We start from the raw sequence: 20925 nt of genomic DNA on the forward strand, positions 1-20925 counted from the left end.
AACCTTCGCATTGTGTCATTATATGTGACCAAGTTACCATGAAAAATAATAAAATTGTAATACGGCAATTATTTTAAAAAAGTGTTCTCAGAAATGAGCTATCATGTATGAAGATTCATGGCTTTTAACCCAAGTGCTCAATCTTATGGCCACATCCATGACATAGTTTGTTCAAATGATCTCATATTGTGCACGGTGCATATTGGAATGACAAACAATGTTTCCTAAGGGAGTTTTCATTTTCTTTGTACGAAAAATCAATTTTCCATTTTACGAGTGCCCAAAAGGAGGTTTTTTTGTGAAGGACCTCCCAAATAGTTGTTGCAAAATTGGACGAAATCAATTTTCTAAAATACTAGGACATATTTAATGCACAATTGCCAAAATGGTTGGGGGTAAAAGTTTTGATCCACCTCTCGTGAAAAAGACAAATTTCCGCCGATTCAGTTGGAAGCGGGTCAAATTTGAACTGCAGCTGCCTCATAGTTTGCTATTTATTTTTTCCAAAAATCATTTCTAGGTACATAAGTACCTATTTAATCAGAGAAACACCAAAAAAATTCAAGATTCAACCACTAGCTAGGAACGGTCATTCCCGCCGTTTTGACCGCATTTTGAAACGGGCATAAAAATTGAAAAAAAATCAAAAAATTGGGAAACCTTCGCATTGTGTCATTATATGTGGCCAAGTTCCTAGGAAAAATAACAAACTTGTAATACGGCAATTATTTTAAAAAAGTGTTCTCAAAATCGAGCTATCACGTGTGGATATCAATGGCCTTCAAGCCAAATGATCAATCTTATGGCCACATTCGTGGCATAATTTGTTCAAATGATCCCATATTGTGCACAAGGGTGTATATTGGAATGGCAAACAATGTTGCCTAAGGAAATTTTCATTTTCTTTGGACGAAAAAACCATTTTCCATTTTTCGAGTGCCAAAAAGGAGGTTTTTTTGTGAAGGACCTCCCAAATAATTGTTGCAAAATTGGACCAAATCATTTTTATAAAATACTAGGCCATATTTAATGCACAATTGACAAAATTGTTGGGCGTCAAAAGTTTTGATCCACCTCTGGTGAAAAAGACAAATTCCCGCCGATTCAGTAGGAAGCGGGTCAAATTTGAACTACAGCTGCCTCATAGTTTACTATTTATTTTTTCCAAAAATCATTTATAGTTACATAAGTACCTATTTAATCATAAATACATGGTTTGATGGCGATACGTCGAGGTTTGGGCGGTGGCCAAGGCCCCCAACTCTAGAGCGCGTAAATTCGCATGCCCGACGCGTGGTCACCGCAACCGTGGCGTTGCCATGTGTTATGGGAAGCCTAGGCATGTCTAGTGGGTTGGGCACTCCCCAGGTAGGTTCTAGGAAGAAAATTACAACATAAGATTCTCACGAGGAGACCGATCGATGCTCAAACATGAATTTGCAGCCAAGTGTTTGATTAGCGGTACGGGAAATGCACATGGCCAATGGGCGTGAGTTTTTGCTGAGGATGATCATCTACTAAGAAGAATGTCTTCGCAAATTTTCAGATCAAAAGGAGGATCCTAGGTGGTACTTGCTTTGCAAAGTACCACACTGGACAGAAATATGAATGTTGAAGCTGGGCTCAAAATAATGAATGGATTGAGCTGAAATTTGGTGGATGATGATTATTTGGGCATTGGAAAGCACCATAGAAAATTGATACCATTTGGACATGCCAAAGTGGTACTTCCTTCATAATGCTCTTCTATGGACAGAAACTTGGGAAAACTAGTGAGAGAAATTGGATGAATGAAATGAACTCAAATTTGGTGTAGGTAAGTTACATAGGTCTGGTTATGCCTTGGTATATTTTCAGATCATTTGGGTAAGCCTAGATAGTACTTACTTCACAAAGCTTCTCTCGAGGTAGAAATTTTGGAAATTTCCTGAGAAAGATTTACTAGGAAAATGGAGCTGAATATTATCATGTGGCAATGATTTGGGTATGGAAGAGTGCCCAAAGAGTTTGAGGTTAATAGGAGGGGTCTAGATAACACTTTCTTTGCAACGTGCCAATCTGGCCATAAAATATAAACTGAACCTGGGCTCACATAGGTAATTTTCCTGAGCTGCAATTTGGAGGAGGGTGATAATTTGGGCATATGAAGGAACTGTATAAATTCCATGTCATTTGGATATATAAAAAAGGTACTTCCTTCACAATGCTTCTAGGTGGACAAAAACTTTGGAAATTTGCCGAGCAAGATTTGCCAGGCAAATGGAACTGAATTTTGTCATGCGGCAATGATTTGGATAGGAAAGAGTGCCCAAGAATTCCGAGGGCAATCAAGAATATATAAATAGCACTTCCTTCATAAAGTGATGTTGTGAACAGAATAGGAAAATGAATATTGTTGAATTATTTTTGAACTAGGCAAGGAAGTATTTTTACATATTTGACGAAGATATGACCCAAAGAATTTATGAGATTTTTTGGGAATTTTCGGAATGACAGAAATATAGGTTGCTTCACAACCTAGGGCAAAAATTGACACATGGACATGACACATAGGCAAAACTGATGAGGTGGCGCCAAGTCATACCAATCCACCACAATTGACAAGGTTATGACCATCTATATTGGTCATGATCAGCTAGAAATAAAGCAGCGGACTAGTGCTATCTGCTTTATGACCATTTCGTGTAAGAAAATTACGACCTTTCTGACCAAAATGGTCGCAATGGTTTAGGGTTTGGAGCCCCCCGAACAACTTTTGACCAATTGGTCTAAAATGGTCATAGATTTATGACCAATTCTTCCAGGGTCACTGACAGAAGGTCATAAGTTGACGTATTTCTTGTAGTGTTCTACCACTATTGTCGGGGAGGTTCTACATCAAGCCTACCAAGTACCTATCATAAACTCTCATCTCTTGCATTTACATTATTTGCCATTTGCCTCTCGCTTTCATCTCCCCCACTTCTAAAACGTTTTCTGAAAAAGACAAAAATATTTTCCTTTTTATTCGCCTCCTTCCAGTTTGCTTTTTTGTTTGCCTTTTGTTTGCTTGTGTGCTAGATTGCTTGCTTTGCCATCATGTTTGAATCTTAGGAGGTTATCGTTGATAAAACTAGTAATAATCTTGAGAAAAACTTTGATGATTTTATTGACAATAAGCCTCATGAGAAAGAAACTACTTTCATGCGCACTAAAACACTCCTTGTAGGTAGCGGCAATATTGTTGGAAAGGGTGTCATCCAAGATTTCTTTACTTGTGTCGGTACGTTACCAATGCTAGGAGGGTTAATTCTTAACAAAACTTCTAGTATTTTGAAAGCCAGATATTTTCTTATAGTTGAACTTGAAGGACAATTTGTTCACATGCATCCATCCATACAAAGGATCCTCCTCGAATTCTCTAATATTCATGATCCTTCCATTAAGCGTGTTACCACTATATTTTTAGATTATGAATTTGGTATTTTTATGAAACAAGCACGTGAAATATTTGCTCATTACAATATAAATTGTGGTTGCCCTCCTATAGAGGAGATTCTTTTTAATCAAGAAGAGATAAGGAGGTTACAGTCTCCCGATTATGCCGCTTACAATGAAAATCTAAGGAAAAAGGTTCCACCATCTGTTTTGACTGATAAAATTCTGAAATCAATGATAATTTTGCTATATAAAATAATGGGCTAGGGCGTGTTCTTAAAGAAAGATTAGAGATCATAATCAAAGGAACATCTACAATGAAGAGATAGTAATCACATATAAAGGGCCAAGGGAAGAATCTCCTCCTCCGAAACTTAATCTCATGGATCCATACCCAATTAAATTTAGTGCTTTTGATTATTTTCTCTTGCCACAAAGGAAACTTTCTGCTAAAAGGAGGGAGTATGAGATGAGCATGGATGATATCCCTCACTTTTATTACAATACCTAGATCTATGCAATATGCCTAGCTAGGGGCATAAAACAATAGCGCTTGTTGGGAGGCAACCCATTTTTTTGCTTTTTGCTTCTAACTTTCAATAAATATGCAATGATACTTTTGTTATGATTGTTTTTAGTGTTTTAATTAGTGTTCGTGCCAAGTAAGACCTTTGGGATGATTTGGAAGGTTGCTGATTTGATTCTATGAAAAAACAGAAACTTCTATGTCCAGTAGTAGAATTGTCAAAATTCACTGGAGCGTGATAAAGTTCTGAATTTTTTGCACTTTACTGATATACAAATTTCCCACGTTGTCCTAAATTTTTTAGAATTTTTGGAGTTATAGAATTTTGGCTGAAGTCCAGCTTACTACAGACTGTTCTGTTTTCGACAGATTCTGTTTTCATTGTGTTGTTCGCTTATTTTGATGAATCTATGGTCTGTATCGGGGGTATGAACCATGGTGAAATTAGAATACAGTAGATATAATGCAAATATAAAACTGGAATGTGTTTACAATAGTACCTAAAGGTGGTGGTTTGCTTTATTATAATAACGGATCTCATGAGTTTTCTGTTGAGTTTCGTGTTGTGAAGTTTTCAAGTTTTGGGTGAAGTTTCGATGGACTAGGAATAAGGAGTGGACAAAGCCTATGCTTGGGGATGCCCATGGCACCCCAAGGTAATATTCAAGGACAACCATGCATCTAAGCTTGGGGATGCCTTACGGGCATCCCCTCTTTTGTCTACAATCCATCGGTAAATTACTTGAGGCTATATTTTTATTCACCAAATGATATGTGTTTTGCTAGGAGCGTCTTATATTATATGAGTCTTTGCTTTATTTTATTTTTAGTTTTCCACAATCATCCTTGCTGGACACACCTTTTGTGAGGGACAAACATTAATCGTGAATTTGTTAGAATACTCTATGTGCTTCACTTATATTTTTTGAGCTATGCTGCTGCTCTAGTGCTTTACTTATATCTTTTTAGAGCATAGTGGTGATTATATTTAAAAGAAATTGATGAACTCTCATGATTCACTTATATTATTCTGAGTCATATAAATAGTATGGCAATTTGCTTGGGTTTTGAATTTAGTCCTAATATGATGGGTATTCAAGAGGGATATAATAAAAACTTTCATGAAGATCATTGAATATATGAGAAGTTTGATTCCTTGAATTTGTTTTGAGATATAAAATTGTGATATTAGAGCCATGCTAGTGAGTAATTGTGGTTTAGTAAGAATATTTGTGTTAAGGTTTGTGATTCCCAAAGCATGTGTGCATGCTCTGTCGTTATGCGATGATATTGGAGCATGATTTATTATTGATTGTCATCCTTTGAGTGGAGGTTAGGAGTGCGCTATGGTTAACTCTTACCAACCTCTCCCCTGGGAGCATGCATAGTAGTACTTTGCTTCGAGGTCTAATAAAGTTTTGCAATAAGTATGTGAGTTCGTTATGACTAATGCAAGTCAATGGATTATAAACACACTCACCTTTCCGCACTTTGCTAGCCTCTTCGGTACCATTCATTGCCCTTTCTCACCTTGAGTTGTCGTGCAAACTTCGTCAGTGCATCCAAACCCCGTGATATGATACGCTCTTCCACACATAAGCCACCTTATATCTTCCTCAAAACAACCACCTTACCTACATATTATGGCATTTTCATAGCCATTCCGAGATATATTGCCATGCAACTTCCACCATTCCGTTTTATTATGACACATACCATCATTGTCATATTGCTTTGCATGATCATATAGTTGGCATAGTATTTGTGGCTTGGCCACCATTCATATTTTTATACATGTCATGCTAGCTCAATGCACATCCCGGTACACCGTCGGAGGCATTCTTATAGTCATATTTTTGTTCTAGTATCGAGTTGCAATTCTTGAGTTGTTAGTAAATAAAAGTGTGATGATCATCATTATTAGAGCATTGTCCTGTGTGAGGAAAGGATGATGGAGACTATGATTCCCCCACAAGTTGGGATGAGACTCCAGACTAAAATAAAAAAAGAGGCCAAAGAGCCCAAAAATAAAAAGGTGAAAGAGCCCAAAAAGAAAAGAAAAACAAAAAAATGAGAGAAAAAGAGAGAAGGGACAATGTTACTATCCTTTTCCACACTTGTGCTTCAAAGTAGCACCATGTTCTTCATAATAGAGTCTCCTATTTTGTCACATTCATATATTACTAGTGGGAATTTTTCATTATAGAATTTGGCTTGTATATTCCAATGATGGGCTTCCTCAAATGTCCTAGGTCTTCATGAGCAAGCAAGTTGGATGCACAACCACTTAGTTTTATTTTGAGCTTGCATACACTTGTAGCTCTAGTGCATCCATTGCATGACAATGTTACTCCTTGCATTGACATCAATAGATGGGAATCTCCATATCCCGATGATTAGCCTCGTCATTGTGAGACTTTCTTTTTTTGTCTTCTCTCCACAACCTCCATCATCATATTCTATTCCATCCATAGTGCTATATCCATAGCTCACACTCATGTATTGCCTGAGAGTTGAAAAGGCTGAAGCGCGTTAAAAAGTATGAACCAATTGCTTGGCTAACACCGGGGTTGTGCATGATAGATACTTTTTGTTAAGAAGATGGAGCATGACAAGAATATATGATTTTGTTGGGATAACTTTCTTTAGCCATGATATTTTGAAAAAGACATGATTGCTTTTTGGTATGCTTGAAGTATTATTGTTTTTATGTCAATATTAAAATTTTGTTTTAAGTCTTATGGATATAAATATTCATGCCACATAAAGAAAGATTACATGATAAACATGTTATATAGCATTCCACATCAAAAATTATTTTATTATCATTTACCTACTTGAGGACGAGCAGGAATTAAGCTTGGGGAGGGTTGATACGTCTCCAATGTGTCTATATTTTTTGATTATTCCATGCTATTATATTATCAATCTTGGATGTTTTAGATGCATTATTATTTGTGCCAAGTGCCAGTTGCTATTTTTTTCCTTATTTTTGCTTTTACAGAAAATCAATACCAAACGGAGTCCAAATGGAACGAAACTTTTTGACGATTTTGCTTGGACCACAAGGCACCCTGGAAGCTTCGGAAGGAAGTCAGAAGGGCCCCAAGTCAACTACAAGCTCACAGGGTGCACCCTAGGGGGGTGCCCCCCAAGCTTGTGGGCCCCCCGTGGCACTACCAACCCTAATTCTTCTTCTATAAATACCCAAATATTCCCCGTAGACCAGGGGGCACACCCAAAAATACTTTTCCGCCACCGCAAGTTTCTGTTCTCGTGAGATCCCATCTGGAGGCATTTTCCGACACTGTGCCGGAGGGGGATTCAACCATCGAGGGCTTCTACATCAACCTTGCTGCCCTTCCGATGATGTGTGAGTAGTTTACCATTGACCTATACGGGTCCATAGCTACTAGCTAGATGGATTCTTCTCTCTCTTTGATCTTCAATACAATGTTCTCCTCGATGTTCTTGGAGATCTATCTGATGTGATCTTTTTTTGCGGTGCATTTGTTAAGATCCGATGAATTGTGGGTTTATGATCAAATTATCTATGTATATTATTTTGAGTCTTCTCTGAACTCTTTTATGCATGAGTAAGATAGCTTTGTATTTCTCTCTGATCTACTGATTTGTCTTGGCTAACTAGATTGATTTTTCTTGCAATGGGAGAGGAGCTTTGTAATGGGTTCAATCTTGCGATGCTTATTCCCAGTGAAGGAAGGGGACATGACACGTATTTGTATTGTTTCCATTAAGGATAAAAATACGGGGTTTATTCATATTGATTGGATCTACCCCTCGGCATCATGTCATCTTGCTTAAGGCATTACTCCGTTCTTGTTAACTTAATACACTAGATGCATGCTGGATAGCAGTCGATGTGTAGAATAATAGTAATAGATGCAGGCAGGAATTGGTCTACTTGTCACGGATGTGATGCCTATATTCCTGATCATTGCCTTAGATATCTATGCACTCTTCTATCAATTGCTCAACAGTAAATTTGTTTACCCACCGTATGCTTTCTTTCAAGAGAGAAGCCTTTAGTGAAAACTATGACCCCCGAGTCTATTTTATCATATTTACTAGCAAAAGGGCCCGTGCGTTGCAATAGGAGAAAAATAATTTAAATCTCCATAGGCCATGACAACATTTTGCTGCATCACCAATAACATTTTGGCAAACATTTTGTTTAATTCCATTAACAATTTTTAATACATGAGCTTTAAAAAATCATGAACATTTTTTATTTCCCGAAAATTTGTTTTCAAAATTTCAAACTTTGGCACACATATCACAGAAGTATAAAATTGTACCCCTGAGATATATATGGAACTCTGATTAAAAACTATGCGCTTTGCCGAGATGCTCTCACCATCTGATGAAATCAATGCGGCAAGTATTGTTGTCGAGGGTGAAGGAAACATCTGTATTCCTCTCCACCTTGCCGCTCACCAATCCGACGAGCCGAACCTGCAGACCACCCAAGCAGGACAACCGTGTAAGAATCCAATCCTAATGAACACATTGCCGAGGAGAAGCGTATGCGTATAGAGGGCAGTCACGTTGGTCATCTCAACGCTGTTGAGAATGAAGGGGTCGGTGATCTGCTTCATCGTGATGAAATCGGTCCTGAGGAGATTGAATACAACCACCGCAAGGAGGGCCTGGAGCTGGGGTCGTACGGTGACATGGACGGCATCAAGGCGGCCTACCAGGAGCAGTCCATACCCAAGGCCCCAAGCTGGAGGGGGCGTTGCTGATAGCACACACAGACACTTCGAGGACGCGCTCGTCTCGCTCATCATCAGCAAGTAAAATACACAAATCCGCTGGTCGGGTTCTGCTGCTTCCTCTAGCGATGGTTGCCCGTCGTGCGTGCTCCTCATACCTGGTTGCGCCAACGAGTGTTCCTTATGCCAAGGATAAACCACCACAAGGCTCAGGTGACCACCGTCGCCACACCTCGCATCTGGGTTGGCCCAGCAGTAGGAGGCCGCCCTCCTCCAACTCGCCGGTAACGAGCCTCGTGTCGACGTCTAAGAGGATGCGTGCTCTGCCGCCGATTTCCACTCGAGTCTTTGTTAATTCTTTGTGGATCCAGATCGGGACACCATTGCTTCTCCCATGGCGCTCGAGCTCCTCGCATCGCCAGCTGATGGATCCGACCTTTCCCTCGCTGAATCCGGTCCACCACGTGCCTCAAGCCACCCCGCCGCCGCGCTCCTTATCCGCCTCGCCACCGGCAAGCCTCGCCAACGCGCCTGGGTCGCTCATCTCCATGGATCCCCTTTTCTCTGGTATAGTTTTTTTTTTGCTAGGGGTTCTCCGGTAAGAGGGAGAAACACGGGCGCGTCTGTGTCGTGCGTCGCGTGGAGGGGGCATCCTGGGCTAAAGTCCAGTACAACGATCCTAATTGTTTAGCATGGACCAAGGCCCAGTACGGCGATCTGAATCATTTTTACACCTGAATCGTTTTTTCACGGATATTTTTTTCTTACTTATGGATGACATGGTGGGTAATTGTTTGGAAATTTTAGTGCTAACTTAATGACGGTGAGTGGGCAGAAACAGTAGCCGCTTTATTATTATTGGGGAAAGATTATTTTCAGATCTATAAAAACAAAAACACAAAAATACCTTGCTACAATTTACTTACCTTTATCTTATTTTGCGCTTTTACTTAATGTTTTATATCCATCACTATCAGATCTTATCCTTGCAAGTAACTCTGAAGGGATTGACAACCCCTTTATCGCGTTGGGTGTAAGTATTTGTTTGTTTGTGCAGGTGCTATCATTGGAGACTTCTCTGTTCCTCCTACTGGATTGATACCTTGGTTCTTAACTGAGGGAAATACTTATCTCTACTTTGCTGGATTACCCTTTCCTCTTCAAGGGAAAAACCAACGCAGGCTCAAGAAGTATCATGCACTAACTCGGAGCAACCACAAATTTATGGTGGAGGGGTGGCTATTTATAACTAGGGGCAACCCGACATGATTTGTCCGAAATGACCCTAGGTCAATGGACAATCGACACGTGTCGAACGGTCAGATTTCAAACACACGCGGCAGCTTGATTTGGGCTACAAGCAAAGCTGACTCATCCAACTAGGATGATATTTTCTCTCATTTGTCTTCAGTCGAAGACATAGGATTTTGGGTTGAGCATCATGTCAGTTTTCTCATTTGTTCACGTGAACCCCACTTAACAGTTCGGTGGTTCCTATGAATCAGGAAAGAAGAAAATGAAACGACGACAAAAACTATGTCTCCACGCTCCATTGTTTTCAAGCGAATCTCTTCACGCGTCATTATCTTCGACATGAATGTCTTCACGAACCACTAATGTCTTCAATATCTTCATACATTTTTAGGGGTCATCTTCGATGGGTAAACCGAATCAATAGGGACTTCTACGTGTGTTCTCCTGTGAATCCCACAAACACATTCGTCCCTCCACCAAGTTTGTCGTCAATACTCCAAGACCAACTAGGGGTGGCACTAGATGCACTTACAATCTCCCCCTTTTGGTGATTGATGACAAACTGGTTGAGGTTTTTAAATGGGGATAAAATATGTGAAAGTTAAAGAACGTGGTCATTGGCTTCATGAAATTGGAGGGCTCCCCCTGAAGATGTGCATATAAGTAATTTTCTTTTAATTGCAAATGCACATGGGAGGTTTTGCTTTGTGGAGATCTCCCTCTGTTCATGAAGTCAAATCAAAGTGCATACGGAAATGTTTTGAAGATAATGACATGCACAATGAGAAATGGGCACCCGTAGAATGACTTCACACGCATAAGATTAACTTTGATCATGCGCACGAAATGAGAGAAACAAATGTAGCAGGTGTCCCATCTGGACTTAAGTTTACAACTTAAAACGACAAATTTTCAAGAACGAGAGTTGTAGTACTTAAACAAAATATAGCACCCGACCCAATATGCCCGCTTGAAGACTATCAACCCATATGCTTCTACCCCTTTTGTCATCGAATGACCAAAAAGGAATGAAGACATAGGGTGTCTAAGTGTTCATGGAAGGCGGAGTAGAAGTTGTTGGTGCAGCAGGGTCGATGGTGGTGTTGGGCGGTGCAGTAGGGCCTGATACAACATCGAATTGCAGTGAAGCCATAGCTGGTGAAGTGGCGTCGCCTTCCTCATCGATCACACGAGCAACAACAGTTGGTGCAGATGATGAGTAGTCGGAGTTTTCAATGGAAGGTGTGGCACACCACTTAGCAGATTCTAGGGGCTTGGAGCCAAACTTGAAGTTCTCAGTGAATCCATCGGCAATGATATCATCTTCAATGCATAGCATTGTGAGGCTCTTCCAAGCACGCATATTGGCTTCATGTGCAACAAAAAGCATTCTTGGTGGAGAGGTTGCGGATGCAATTGACATCAACAAGGAGGCTTTGCATCTGGCGCTTTAGCCAATCATTATGCTTATCATGTTTTTCATGTAGAGAAACAAGTTCTTTGTTTGTCAGTGTACGAGCTGCTTCTGAGCCCTCTGAGGTACTGTGCTGGTGGTCTCTTCTGTGTTTGCATGACGAGGTTGACATATCTGGCAAATAAGTGGATCAGGAGCAGCAGCATTGGGTACATGAATGGCTTCAAGAGGAGCGGAGAAGCTTTGATAAGCAGCATTGCCTTCACAAATGCGCGCTTTGTCAACCTGAGGGTAGATGACTTCATGAGGCACATCGACTTCAGGCAGAAAGACAACATGGTTGCGAGCTAAAGCTCGATAGTTGACTATGGAGCGAAGCGTTATCAGACGCATAATCCATGGAGCATAGAATGTTTGACCAAACAAGTCAATGCCGGAAGTAGCCAGTTGCCTAATGAAGAAATTGTGAGTGTTGAAGCGAATGTCGTTGAGAATATAGAAGACCAATGTCTTCATAGTGCCCTCAAGCTTGGCAGAAGATCAATTCCCTTTGATTGGCCACAGAGTATGCCTCAATATATGATAGATGGTGCGGGGCAAATACTCGAGGTACTTCGCGAAGAAGTGAGTAGGGTAATCAGCTTCGGCAGGCAATGGCTTTATCATAGAAAGCAACTGACCCATATTTGGTTCTGGCTTCTGAAAGACGCTTTCCACTTCCTTTTCATAGGCTTGACAACCTAGCTCATAGAGATCACTAGGAGTGGGCACGCATGTGAGCTTGAGAAGATCTTGAGCATTGGCTTCATGATGAATATCACCTGTCATCACTCAAGGACCCATGTCTTAGGAGCCCTGTTGTAGCCTGAAATATGCAATGTTGCATAGAATTGAAGGATCAACTCCTCACTCCAGTGTTCTTTCCCAATGACGAAAGGCAATAGCCCAACATCTCTAAAGCAGTTAAGGGCATCTTCAAGGCAAGGTAGGCCAGCCATGGCATCAAAACAGAGGCGCTTCTGATGAAAATTCATGTCTTGCTCATACAAAATGCACATGTAGTAGCTGTGATAGTTGGCTCCAGGATCTGTGAGAAGATATGTGTGGCTTCTTGTATGGATTATTGGCACGATCAAAGAATGTATTGCTTTCTGAAGCTGACCACACTGAAGGAGCACTCAGTCGATGCAGCATTGTGAAGCCTTGGCATTCTGGGCATTGGCTTCTGGGTTTGAGGCCTTTGATTGACATAGAACTCATACTTAGTACCATGCACTTAAGGAGGTGTAAGAGCTGGCCATCTGACACTGACCAGTTCACTTGCATGATTATAGGCCATCGCCATAGTATATGGAATAGGTGTAGTAGCCGCAACAGTTTCAGAAGCGGAGGGCTGACTAGCTTCAAGCTGCAAATTGTCTTCAGCCATGACTGCATCACTAGCTTCAGGAGCAGTTGCTTCAGCAACTAGAGTGTCCCACACGTTGACTTCATGTTGGACAGTTTTATAGGTAGTGATCACATCAGCTTCTTCTTGATTGTCATCTGCTGATGCAGTCGGAATGTTTTCAGCCTATTTGGCTTCAGACTCAGTGGCAGTATTTGAAGTCACTAGTAGAAAACGGAGCTTTAAAACCGGTTCGTAAGGGCCTTTAGTGCCGGTTCTGTAACGGGCACTAAAGTGTGGGCACTAAAGCCCCCCCTTTAGTACCGGTTCGGCACGAACCGCCACTAAAGACCCACCACGTGCCGTGAGCTCGCACCATGGCATGGGGGACCTTTAGTACCGGTTGGTGTTACCAACCGGTACTAAAGGTTTTTTTTGAATTTTTTTTTGAAAATTTTGGAAATTTTTTTGATTTTTTTTCGATTTTCAATTTTCTGAATTGAATTATTCGATGATTTAGTCTCTAATCACCCCTCTTATCTGCTCAAGTGTGGATCACTTATTCCAAATCGTCTAACTTCCCGGTCGGTCACCCATCCTCTCACTCCCCCAGTCTGAGCACGCTTAACTTCGGAGTTCTATTCCCCCTACTTTCCAAGTCTGCACACTTGTTGTTTTCCTGACAAATGTAAGCTGTCAATCCTATTAACCCTCAGCAGTTTAGCTTGAGCATTAGGTCACTCGTTTCACCATTTGAGTTTGAAACTATTATTCTAAAAAACAGTAATTATTTAGTAACACTAATATTTCTTGAATAAGTTTGACCATAGTTTGACCAGATTTGACCAAAATTTAAAAAAATGAAATAATTATTTAGTAACACTAATATTCTTGAATAATTATGTAGTAACATTAATACTTCTTGAATAAGTAGTTTGACCAAAATTAAACAAACTGAAATTTGAGCATATCTTTTTTTCCTTTTGGAATTTGAGGATTCTAAAAAATTGCAAACAGGCCATAGGCTGTCAAAATCGGATGCGGATTTTCGTGCTGAATTTTTTGATATATTATACATTTTTTTCCGACATCGTATGCAAAAGTTATAGCCGTTTTACATTTTCCCTACACTTTTTGCAAAACATGTCCAAATTTAAGTTTTCAAATTTTCATAACTAGTAGGTGTAGTAATATAACTACCTCTCGAAGGATTTTATTTTCTGAAGTTTTTATCATTTTCTTTTGATCTTTTCAAAACTAAAATGACGATACACGAGGGGGGGGGTAGAGTTTGAAAAAATTACCCTATAGTCCCGGTTTGTGTCTCCAACCGGGACTATAGGTCAGGCCCCTTTAGTCCCGATTCATGGCACGAACCGGTACTAAAGGTTAGCCCTTTAGTACCGATTTGTGCCACGAACCGGTACTAAAAGTGATCATGGGGCCCCGGCCTGACGCCAGCCTGCCACCACCCCTTTACCACCGGTTCGTGGCACGAACCGGTACTAAAGGTTCAACACGAAACGGCATTAATGCATAGCTGTTCGAACCGGCACTAATGGTGCCATTAGTACCGGGCCAAAATCGAATCGGGACTAATGTGTCTCACATTAGGTCCTTTTTCTACTAGTGAGTGATGGCTTCAGGAAACACTTAATGTGCTACTGAGCTGGTAGGTTGCACATCCGTTTCATTTTATGCGTGTAACCTATCTGTCTATCTGCCGGCCGGCTTGCCGACTGCAATGGTGGAGATCTCCTTTTTCTGTTCGGATGAGTTGTTGTCCTAGACGGCTTAGGAGCTCAAGGAGGCCATCGCGGGTGCGGTGTAGAGAGAAAGAAGGGAGCGGAGGATGATGGATGCAGCTACGGCCAAGCTTGCGGTTTATATAGTGGGGGATGGCATGGCAACAGGCGGCGTGATTAAGGGCAGGCGGCGGACGAACGGATGGGTGGTGCTCACTAGCCATTCCTCAGCAACCGCAAGCTTGTTTAATGTAGGCATGCGGACGGACGGGCTGTCGTTTGAACACAGGGCAGCCAGATGCATCGGGAAGTGGTGCGGACGACGCTCTCAGGCGGGCGCCGTTTTAATGTCTGAGCGCTATAAGAGGTCGCGTCGCTCTGAGCCACAGCATGAATGCGGCATTGGTGTTTTAGAACAGCGTTGACCTTTTTGGGCGGGAATGCGCACGGGCGTAGGTGGGGATTTTTGGTGGGCTAGGGTAGCCAGGAGCGCACGTGGCAGTGGCTTGGACACCCGCAAAGCACGTTCAGACCATCTTGCGGATCCATGGCGTTGTTTAAATTTTACGGGTGGTTTGAGAGTTGGCGTTGAAGATGCTTTCCGTCCTTTACAAAAGATAGGCACCATATTATGCTTCCGGCGCATCTTTGAGACATGTCAATAATGGAGTACAGCTGGTGTACATGCCAATAATGGCCGGCTAGTCGGCAGAACCCGCATCGCTCCCGACTCCCGAGGACGGCACGCATGGTTCCTGATCCTTCGGCTCGTGCGTACCTCCGGCCCTTGCTTGCTCTTGTGTCGCGCTCGCGCCAAGTACAAGGCGGACAGAGACAGATGGGTACAGGGTGCGTCGGCCTGCGCGTTCGTTCTTGCGACTGCCTCCGGCTGGCCGGCCGGTGCACGTAGACAAGCCAATCAGCTGGAGCTGGTGGTCGCCCGCGTGCGTCGTCACTGGCTCACTGCAACCCTGCCCCGCCGTCATGAATGCATGCTTACGCGCGCGCTGTCTTCCACCTGTTGGATTCATCCATCGACGCTGCGGCCGGGATGATACGAACGTGGCTTTAGCTGGCGCCGAGGCTGCAGCTAGCCATAGCCCTAGCCCCCGGTCCGCCTGACTGGGGCGGTTTGGACCTTGATGATATCATGGTCTCTGCCACTGCAAGGCAGCAGGCCGACATAGGAAGACTTGCGCTGCAACAACCCATCGACATGGGCCATGCTACCGGAGGCCACGTATCTACTAGTACTACGTGCCAGCCAGTGAGGCACTGGCAGGGAGACTTAGATTCAACAGACCTCACAATTCGGCAAATTTCTAAGAGCATCTGGAGCATCTTCAATAGAACATGCAAAAATTTACATCACAAAAAATGCTTTCTACATCTTTAAAAAAGGGTCAAGTCCAACAGATAATGTAAAACGAAGATGTAAAAAAGCAACTCCAATAAAAAATGCAAACTAGAGATGCAAAACCGGCCCTGGCCACTGTAGCTGTTGTGCAGCTGCTGTATGTTCAGCCACATAAATTGAAATACAACATCCAAAAATCAACTTAAAAATTTTACATGTCCACAATATCAATTATTTTATAATTCATTAAATCCACAAGATCAAATGCAACACACATACAACATAATTTTCCACAATACAACAAACAAATAAATGAAACTCGGCGGCTCTTTCGCCATGATATATATTTCCAATACTCATCTAACAAATGAAAGAAAGAAGGCAGGAGCTCGGCGCTGTGGGCGGCCGGCTTCACACGGCTGGATGAACGGCCGAGGTTCGCGGCGATCAGGCGGGCGACGTGGCATGCCTCCCCTAACTCCGGCGGGGGGTCTAGGCTAGGAAGAAGCCTAGCCCATCATAGACCTCGGCGGGGAAGGCATTTAGGCCAGCCGGACGCCGGAGATGCTTAGATTCGGCGGCGGCCGAAAGTGAATCGGCTGCTACGGGCTGGCGAGGCAGGCGGCGGGGGCAGGGGGTGAGGTCATGGCAGGCCCGGTAGCCGTTGGGCGGGCGGGCGGGCGGCGGCGGCGATTTTGTGCGAATTCGGCCGGCAGCGTAGTTGGGCGGGCGGCGGCTGGTCGCGCACAAGAGATTGGAACGATAGTTGGGCAGTTAGCGGGTGATTGCGTGTTTACATCTCCATATAGTGGAGATGCAAATTTGCACCTCGAGGTGTTGTATTTTACATCTCCGGAAGGCAGAGATGTAATTTTTTTTACATCTACGTTATTTGTTAGAGAGGTGTTTTTGGGCCTCTAAGATACAAAAGGTAGTTATTTTTGCATATAAATCTTTTATTGAAGATACTCTAAGCATATCACATTGCACAATCGGAAAACGCACAAGCTCTGCTAATGAATCAGGTGCATGCATGTCAATGTTACCTGTAATAGAAATTGAAAAAACATTTATTATTTGCAGTATGACGAGACCATAGGAAAGTTTCATATAAGTATGACAAGCACGCTTCGGCGCCATGGGTCGTGAGAAGATAGAAGAGCCGCCGCTGACCAGCGGGTTCGTTTTAGTATGTCGAAAGGCCACGATTCTGGAGGTGGAAGACCAGGGGAGGTATTCTAGGCGGGTGCTTGTCACTATTTTTGCCTCCACCAACGATCCAAGTTAGTTGAGATCATGGCGCACCGGCGTGCAATTTAGTTAGCTAACGAGTTTGGGGTTCAGAAATTGCTATTGGAATCCTATATCCTACTCGCAAAATGTTGTTCGCAAGATCAAAACAACGGGGTGAAAGACCCCTCGTCGGATGGTCCTCTTGTTGAAAAGGTTAAAGGGCTACTCCAAGATTTTTTGGAGTTCAGAGTCGTTTGGGTGCGACGATCGATGAATAAAGTTGCCCATGAACTAGGTAGGAAAGGTTGTAGAAATAAACTCTAAAAAACTTGGTTTCGGGTACCACCGGCCTTTATATGTAAAGAGGTGGCCTTGGGTTGTACCGTGACAATTTAATAAATCTGCAACAAATTCCAACTCAAAAAAATTTGTCAATGCCAAGTAGGCATATGATTAGGTTTCCTTTTCCTCCTATTAGCGCTACAGACGGTCCACCTGGCCTATGATGTTCTTTGGCCATGGAGGTGTGTAGGACCTTGGCTCCCCATCGCTGGCAGGGGCCCTGCTCTCGTTTTTGTTAGATTCGGCATCTTGATTAGGTCGGTGATATCCATCAGTGGGAATGATGACACCCGTATTCGATCCCTATCTCAACAGTGCGTCTAGTGTTGGCAAAGAGCGTGTATAGGTGTGTCTTCGCCGGATTTTGTGGAATCCGATTGCTGATGGTATTTTGTGGATCTGTCTGGATCCAATCTTCATTCATGTGTTTGCAAGTTTGATCCTACTGATTTATGACTCTCTTTATCGACATTGGTTGTTACACCAAATTTTGGCCCCCATTTGTCTACAGAGATGTGCAAATATGTCTGCGTGCAGGAGCTAACCGAACTCTATTTATCATCCAGCCGGGCAACGGCGTCCTTCATTTCCCATACCCCGTATCCATGTCAGCCATGCTTCGTTGATCAACAGAGCAATATATGTGAAGTGAGAGGAAATGATGTCAAAGCTATATAAATGTGCTATAATTGACAAGCTATAATTGCAGGTAGGTGTAGAATTGCAGCTACTCAGAGTTTTGTGGTGTCACTTAGACTAGCGACAATGTATAATAACATACACTAGTAACATACATATATTCCTAGACTATGTTACTACCTTCATAATGGGTAATAACTTAAGGATGGTAACATGCAAAGATTCATTTATTAGGTTATAGACTCATATTGCATTGTGACATGTGATGTTACAGTAACTAGCTAAGTTACTATAACTATCTTTCTCCTCATTAACTCATTGCCACATAAGCAAATTTGCTGAATTGGACTCGATGTTACTGCTGAAATTACTCTCACTGTGGCTAGTCTTACTAAATCACACAACATGTAGCGCCCCACTGTTTACAACTACATCCATATAAAATGAACTAAATTGCTTCTAGTCCTTGTCGGATGAGAGCTCGATCACCCCTGCGCCGGAGCCGTTGGCCTAGTGGTTGTTGGCGGTGAGGAGAATCAACGGCATCTCTTTCTCGTCGGAGTCCTCGCCGGCAACCTCCACTTATGTTTGCTCCCGCTCGGCGTCACAGATGAGCAGCAGCTTGCAGCGATTAACCAGTGTGCTCGTCCTTGGGAGCTCGAGGATGGCGTTACTCTCGACGAAGAAGGTGGGGTCGGCGGCAGCGTTGGCTCGCTCAGCGACGAGCTGCTCGGCCTCTTCGACGAGCTCTGCGTGGTTGGCGCTTCCACCTTCTCCCATGAGAGGAGGAGGACGGCGTCGTCGCCCTTGACCGCTAGGTCCGACGTCGTCTCCTCCAGTGGTGGTGACCTTAAAGCTGGCAGCCGCGAGCTCCTCCGCAGGATCCATCTCCTTGTTCTCTTCCTCCTCCTCCTCCTTTGAGCTCGACTCCTTCAAGCTCGGGTCCTTGCCGCCGGCCGCTCGTGCAGCGCGCTAGCTATCACACAACAATTGATCCACCGGCGTGTGAAATGCATTGAGTTGTATTGGTTTGCTTGAAACCCCCATGCTATATTGTTGGTTATTAGAAAGAAAAAAAAAGAAGGAATGATTCTCAGGAACCGCTAAACTAGTTTAAAATAACTTATTTTACACCCCTAATAATGCTATATATAAAATATAATGACACATTATATAAAATATAATATTTTTTGTAAAAATAAAGTAAATTATAACTTGGATAGTAGAACAAAATTACTTCTGAAGTGCTATATTTCATACAATGTTTTATTAGATATTGTATATAGCGTTATTAGGGGTGGTGTAGAATAGGCTATTCTATCGCGCTTATATATATTTGAATTATTTGAAAAAGCTAAGCAATGAAATCAAAACAAAGACCAGCAGACCAGACAAAGCAAGCACGAATTTTGGACGGATAAATGTAAATTATCAAACTTCTTTTCTTTTTTAGATAAAGGGTGAATTTTATTGGCTCAAATAGAGCATCGAGAGGATACAATATGAGCACACACCTGGCCTCTGCATAATTACGATGCACAGAGCCAACCCAACATAAACACTCGAAAACACACTAGCAACTAGCAACGTCATAAGATCAAACTTTCTTTCTGGTCAAGGAATTTCATGAGGAAAAACTCAACGGAAAAAGAACATAAGAATCCAACACACACAGAGCTTGAAACAAGCAGGCATAGCAGCAGTTTCACATGTAATCACCAAAGAAGACCTCGGCATACCGAATCATGTAGCGGATGCGCGCTGTCAACTAGTAGTAAGCTGGGTGTGGATCTGGGACAAACTAGTAGGTCGATCATAGCCTGAGAGACAAGTCCATGTCATCGGCGCCATCGCCGTACTCCGACGAGCTCCTGCCGTGCTTGTGCGCCTTTCCAGCAGCAGTCTTCCTCGCCTTCCCAGCCATAGACAAGTCCACATTGTCGGCGCCATCGTCGTACTCCGGCGAGCTCCTGTCGTGCTTGTGCGCCTTTCCAGCAGCAGTCTTCCTCGCCTTCCCAGCCGCAGACATGAAATCGCCACCGCCCCCGGGGTGGTACCCGGGCTGCCTCTCGTCCTGCGCCGCAGCACGCGCACCCACGCGCGTCGCGGCAGCGATCAGCTGCCGGCGCTTGGCGACGCTACGTTCGTGCTTATGCGCGTTCTGGTGGCCGCCGAGCGCCTGCGAGCTGCGGAACTTACGGTCGCAGTACACGCAGAGGAAGAAGCCGACGCCGGGCTCCGTCGCGGCCGTGGTGAGGAGGGTGAGCCCAAGATTGAGCTCGTCCTCCTGCTGACAGTCGTCACTCGTCAGCTGTTCCATTCTAGCTACACTATGGATAGTTAGCGTGCGTGTGAGCATGAGCTACAGAGTCGACCAGAGCTTAACTCGCCATGGAAATTGTTGTGCTAAGCAAAGGTTTAAATAGACAGCTACCGCTGCTCACCTAACGCGTGTTGCACTGTTCATCGGGGGGCACGTTAGTGCAGCCGGTGGACGCGCACGTCTCCGGCTGGCCTTCAATTTGCTAACGGCTCAAGGACGCCTCGGGTGAGCCAGGATTGAGGGGAAAGGGGTCGGCCAGATCCATAGCGACGGTAAGGGAGAATATCACATGATACCACCCCATGATACCATTTCAAAAAATTCAATTTTAAATATTTAAAAAAATTCTGAAAAAGTTGTGGATATTCACATCACATGTCCAGCCCCTAAAAATTTCAGGTCCAAATTCAAAATATACATTGAGAAAGAAAAGACAAATACAGCATAAATAGTGTCGAAAAAGGCAAAAGTCAAAACGCCACTATTCACATCTAGATTTGTCTTTTTTTATTTCTCAATCTGTATTTAGAATTTGAACCTGAAATTTGTAGA

At 43.0% G+C, this 20925-nt stretch overlaps 1 protein-coding gene across 1 annotated transcript; it reads right to left on the reverse strand.

The window, feature by feature from the left end:
• Window positions 1-19285: 19285 nt before the first annotated feature.
• Window positions 19286-20424, reverse strand: LOC125506320. The gene has a single exon (XM_048671165.1). It carries the CDS (start codon window positions 20407-20409, stop codon window positions 19864-19866), a length of 546 nt encoding a protein of 181 aa, XP_048527122.1. The 5' UTR covers window positions 20410-20424; the 3' UTR covers window positions 19286-19863.
• Window positions 20425-20925: the final 501 nt, after the last annotated feature.

This window comes from Triticum urartu, chromosome 5 (genome assembly GCF_003073215.2).
Source record: "Triticum urartu cultivar G1812 chromosome 5, Tu2.1, whole genome shotgun sequence".
Lineage (NCBI taxonomy): Eukaryota > Viridiplantae > Streptophyta > Magnoliopsida > Poales > Poaceae > Triticum > Triticum urartu.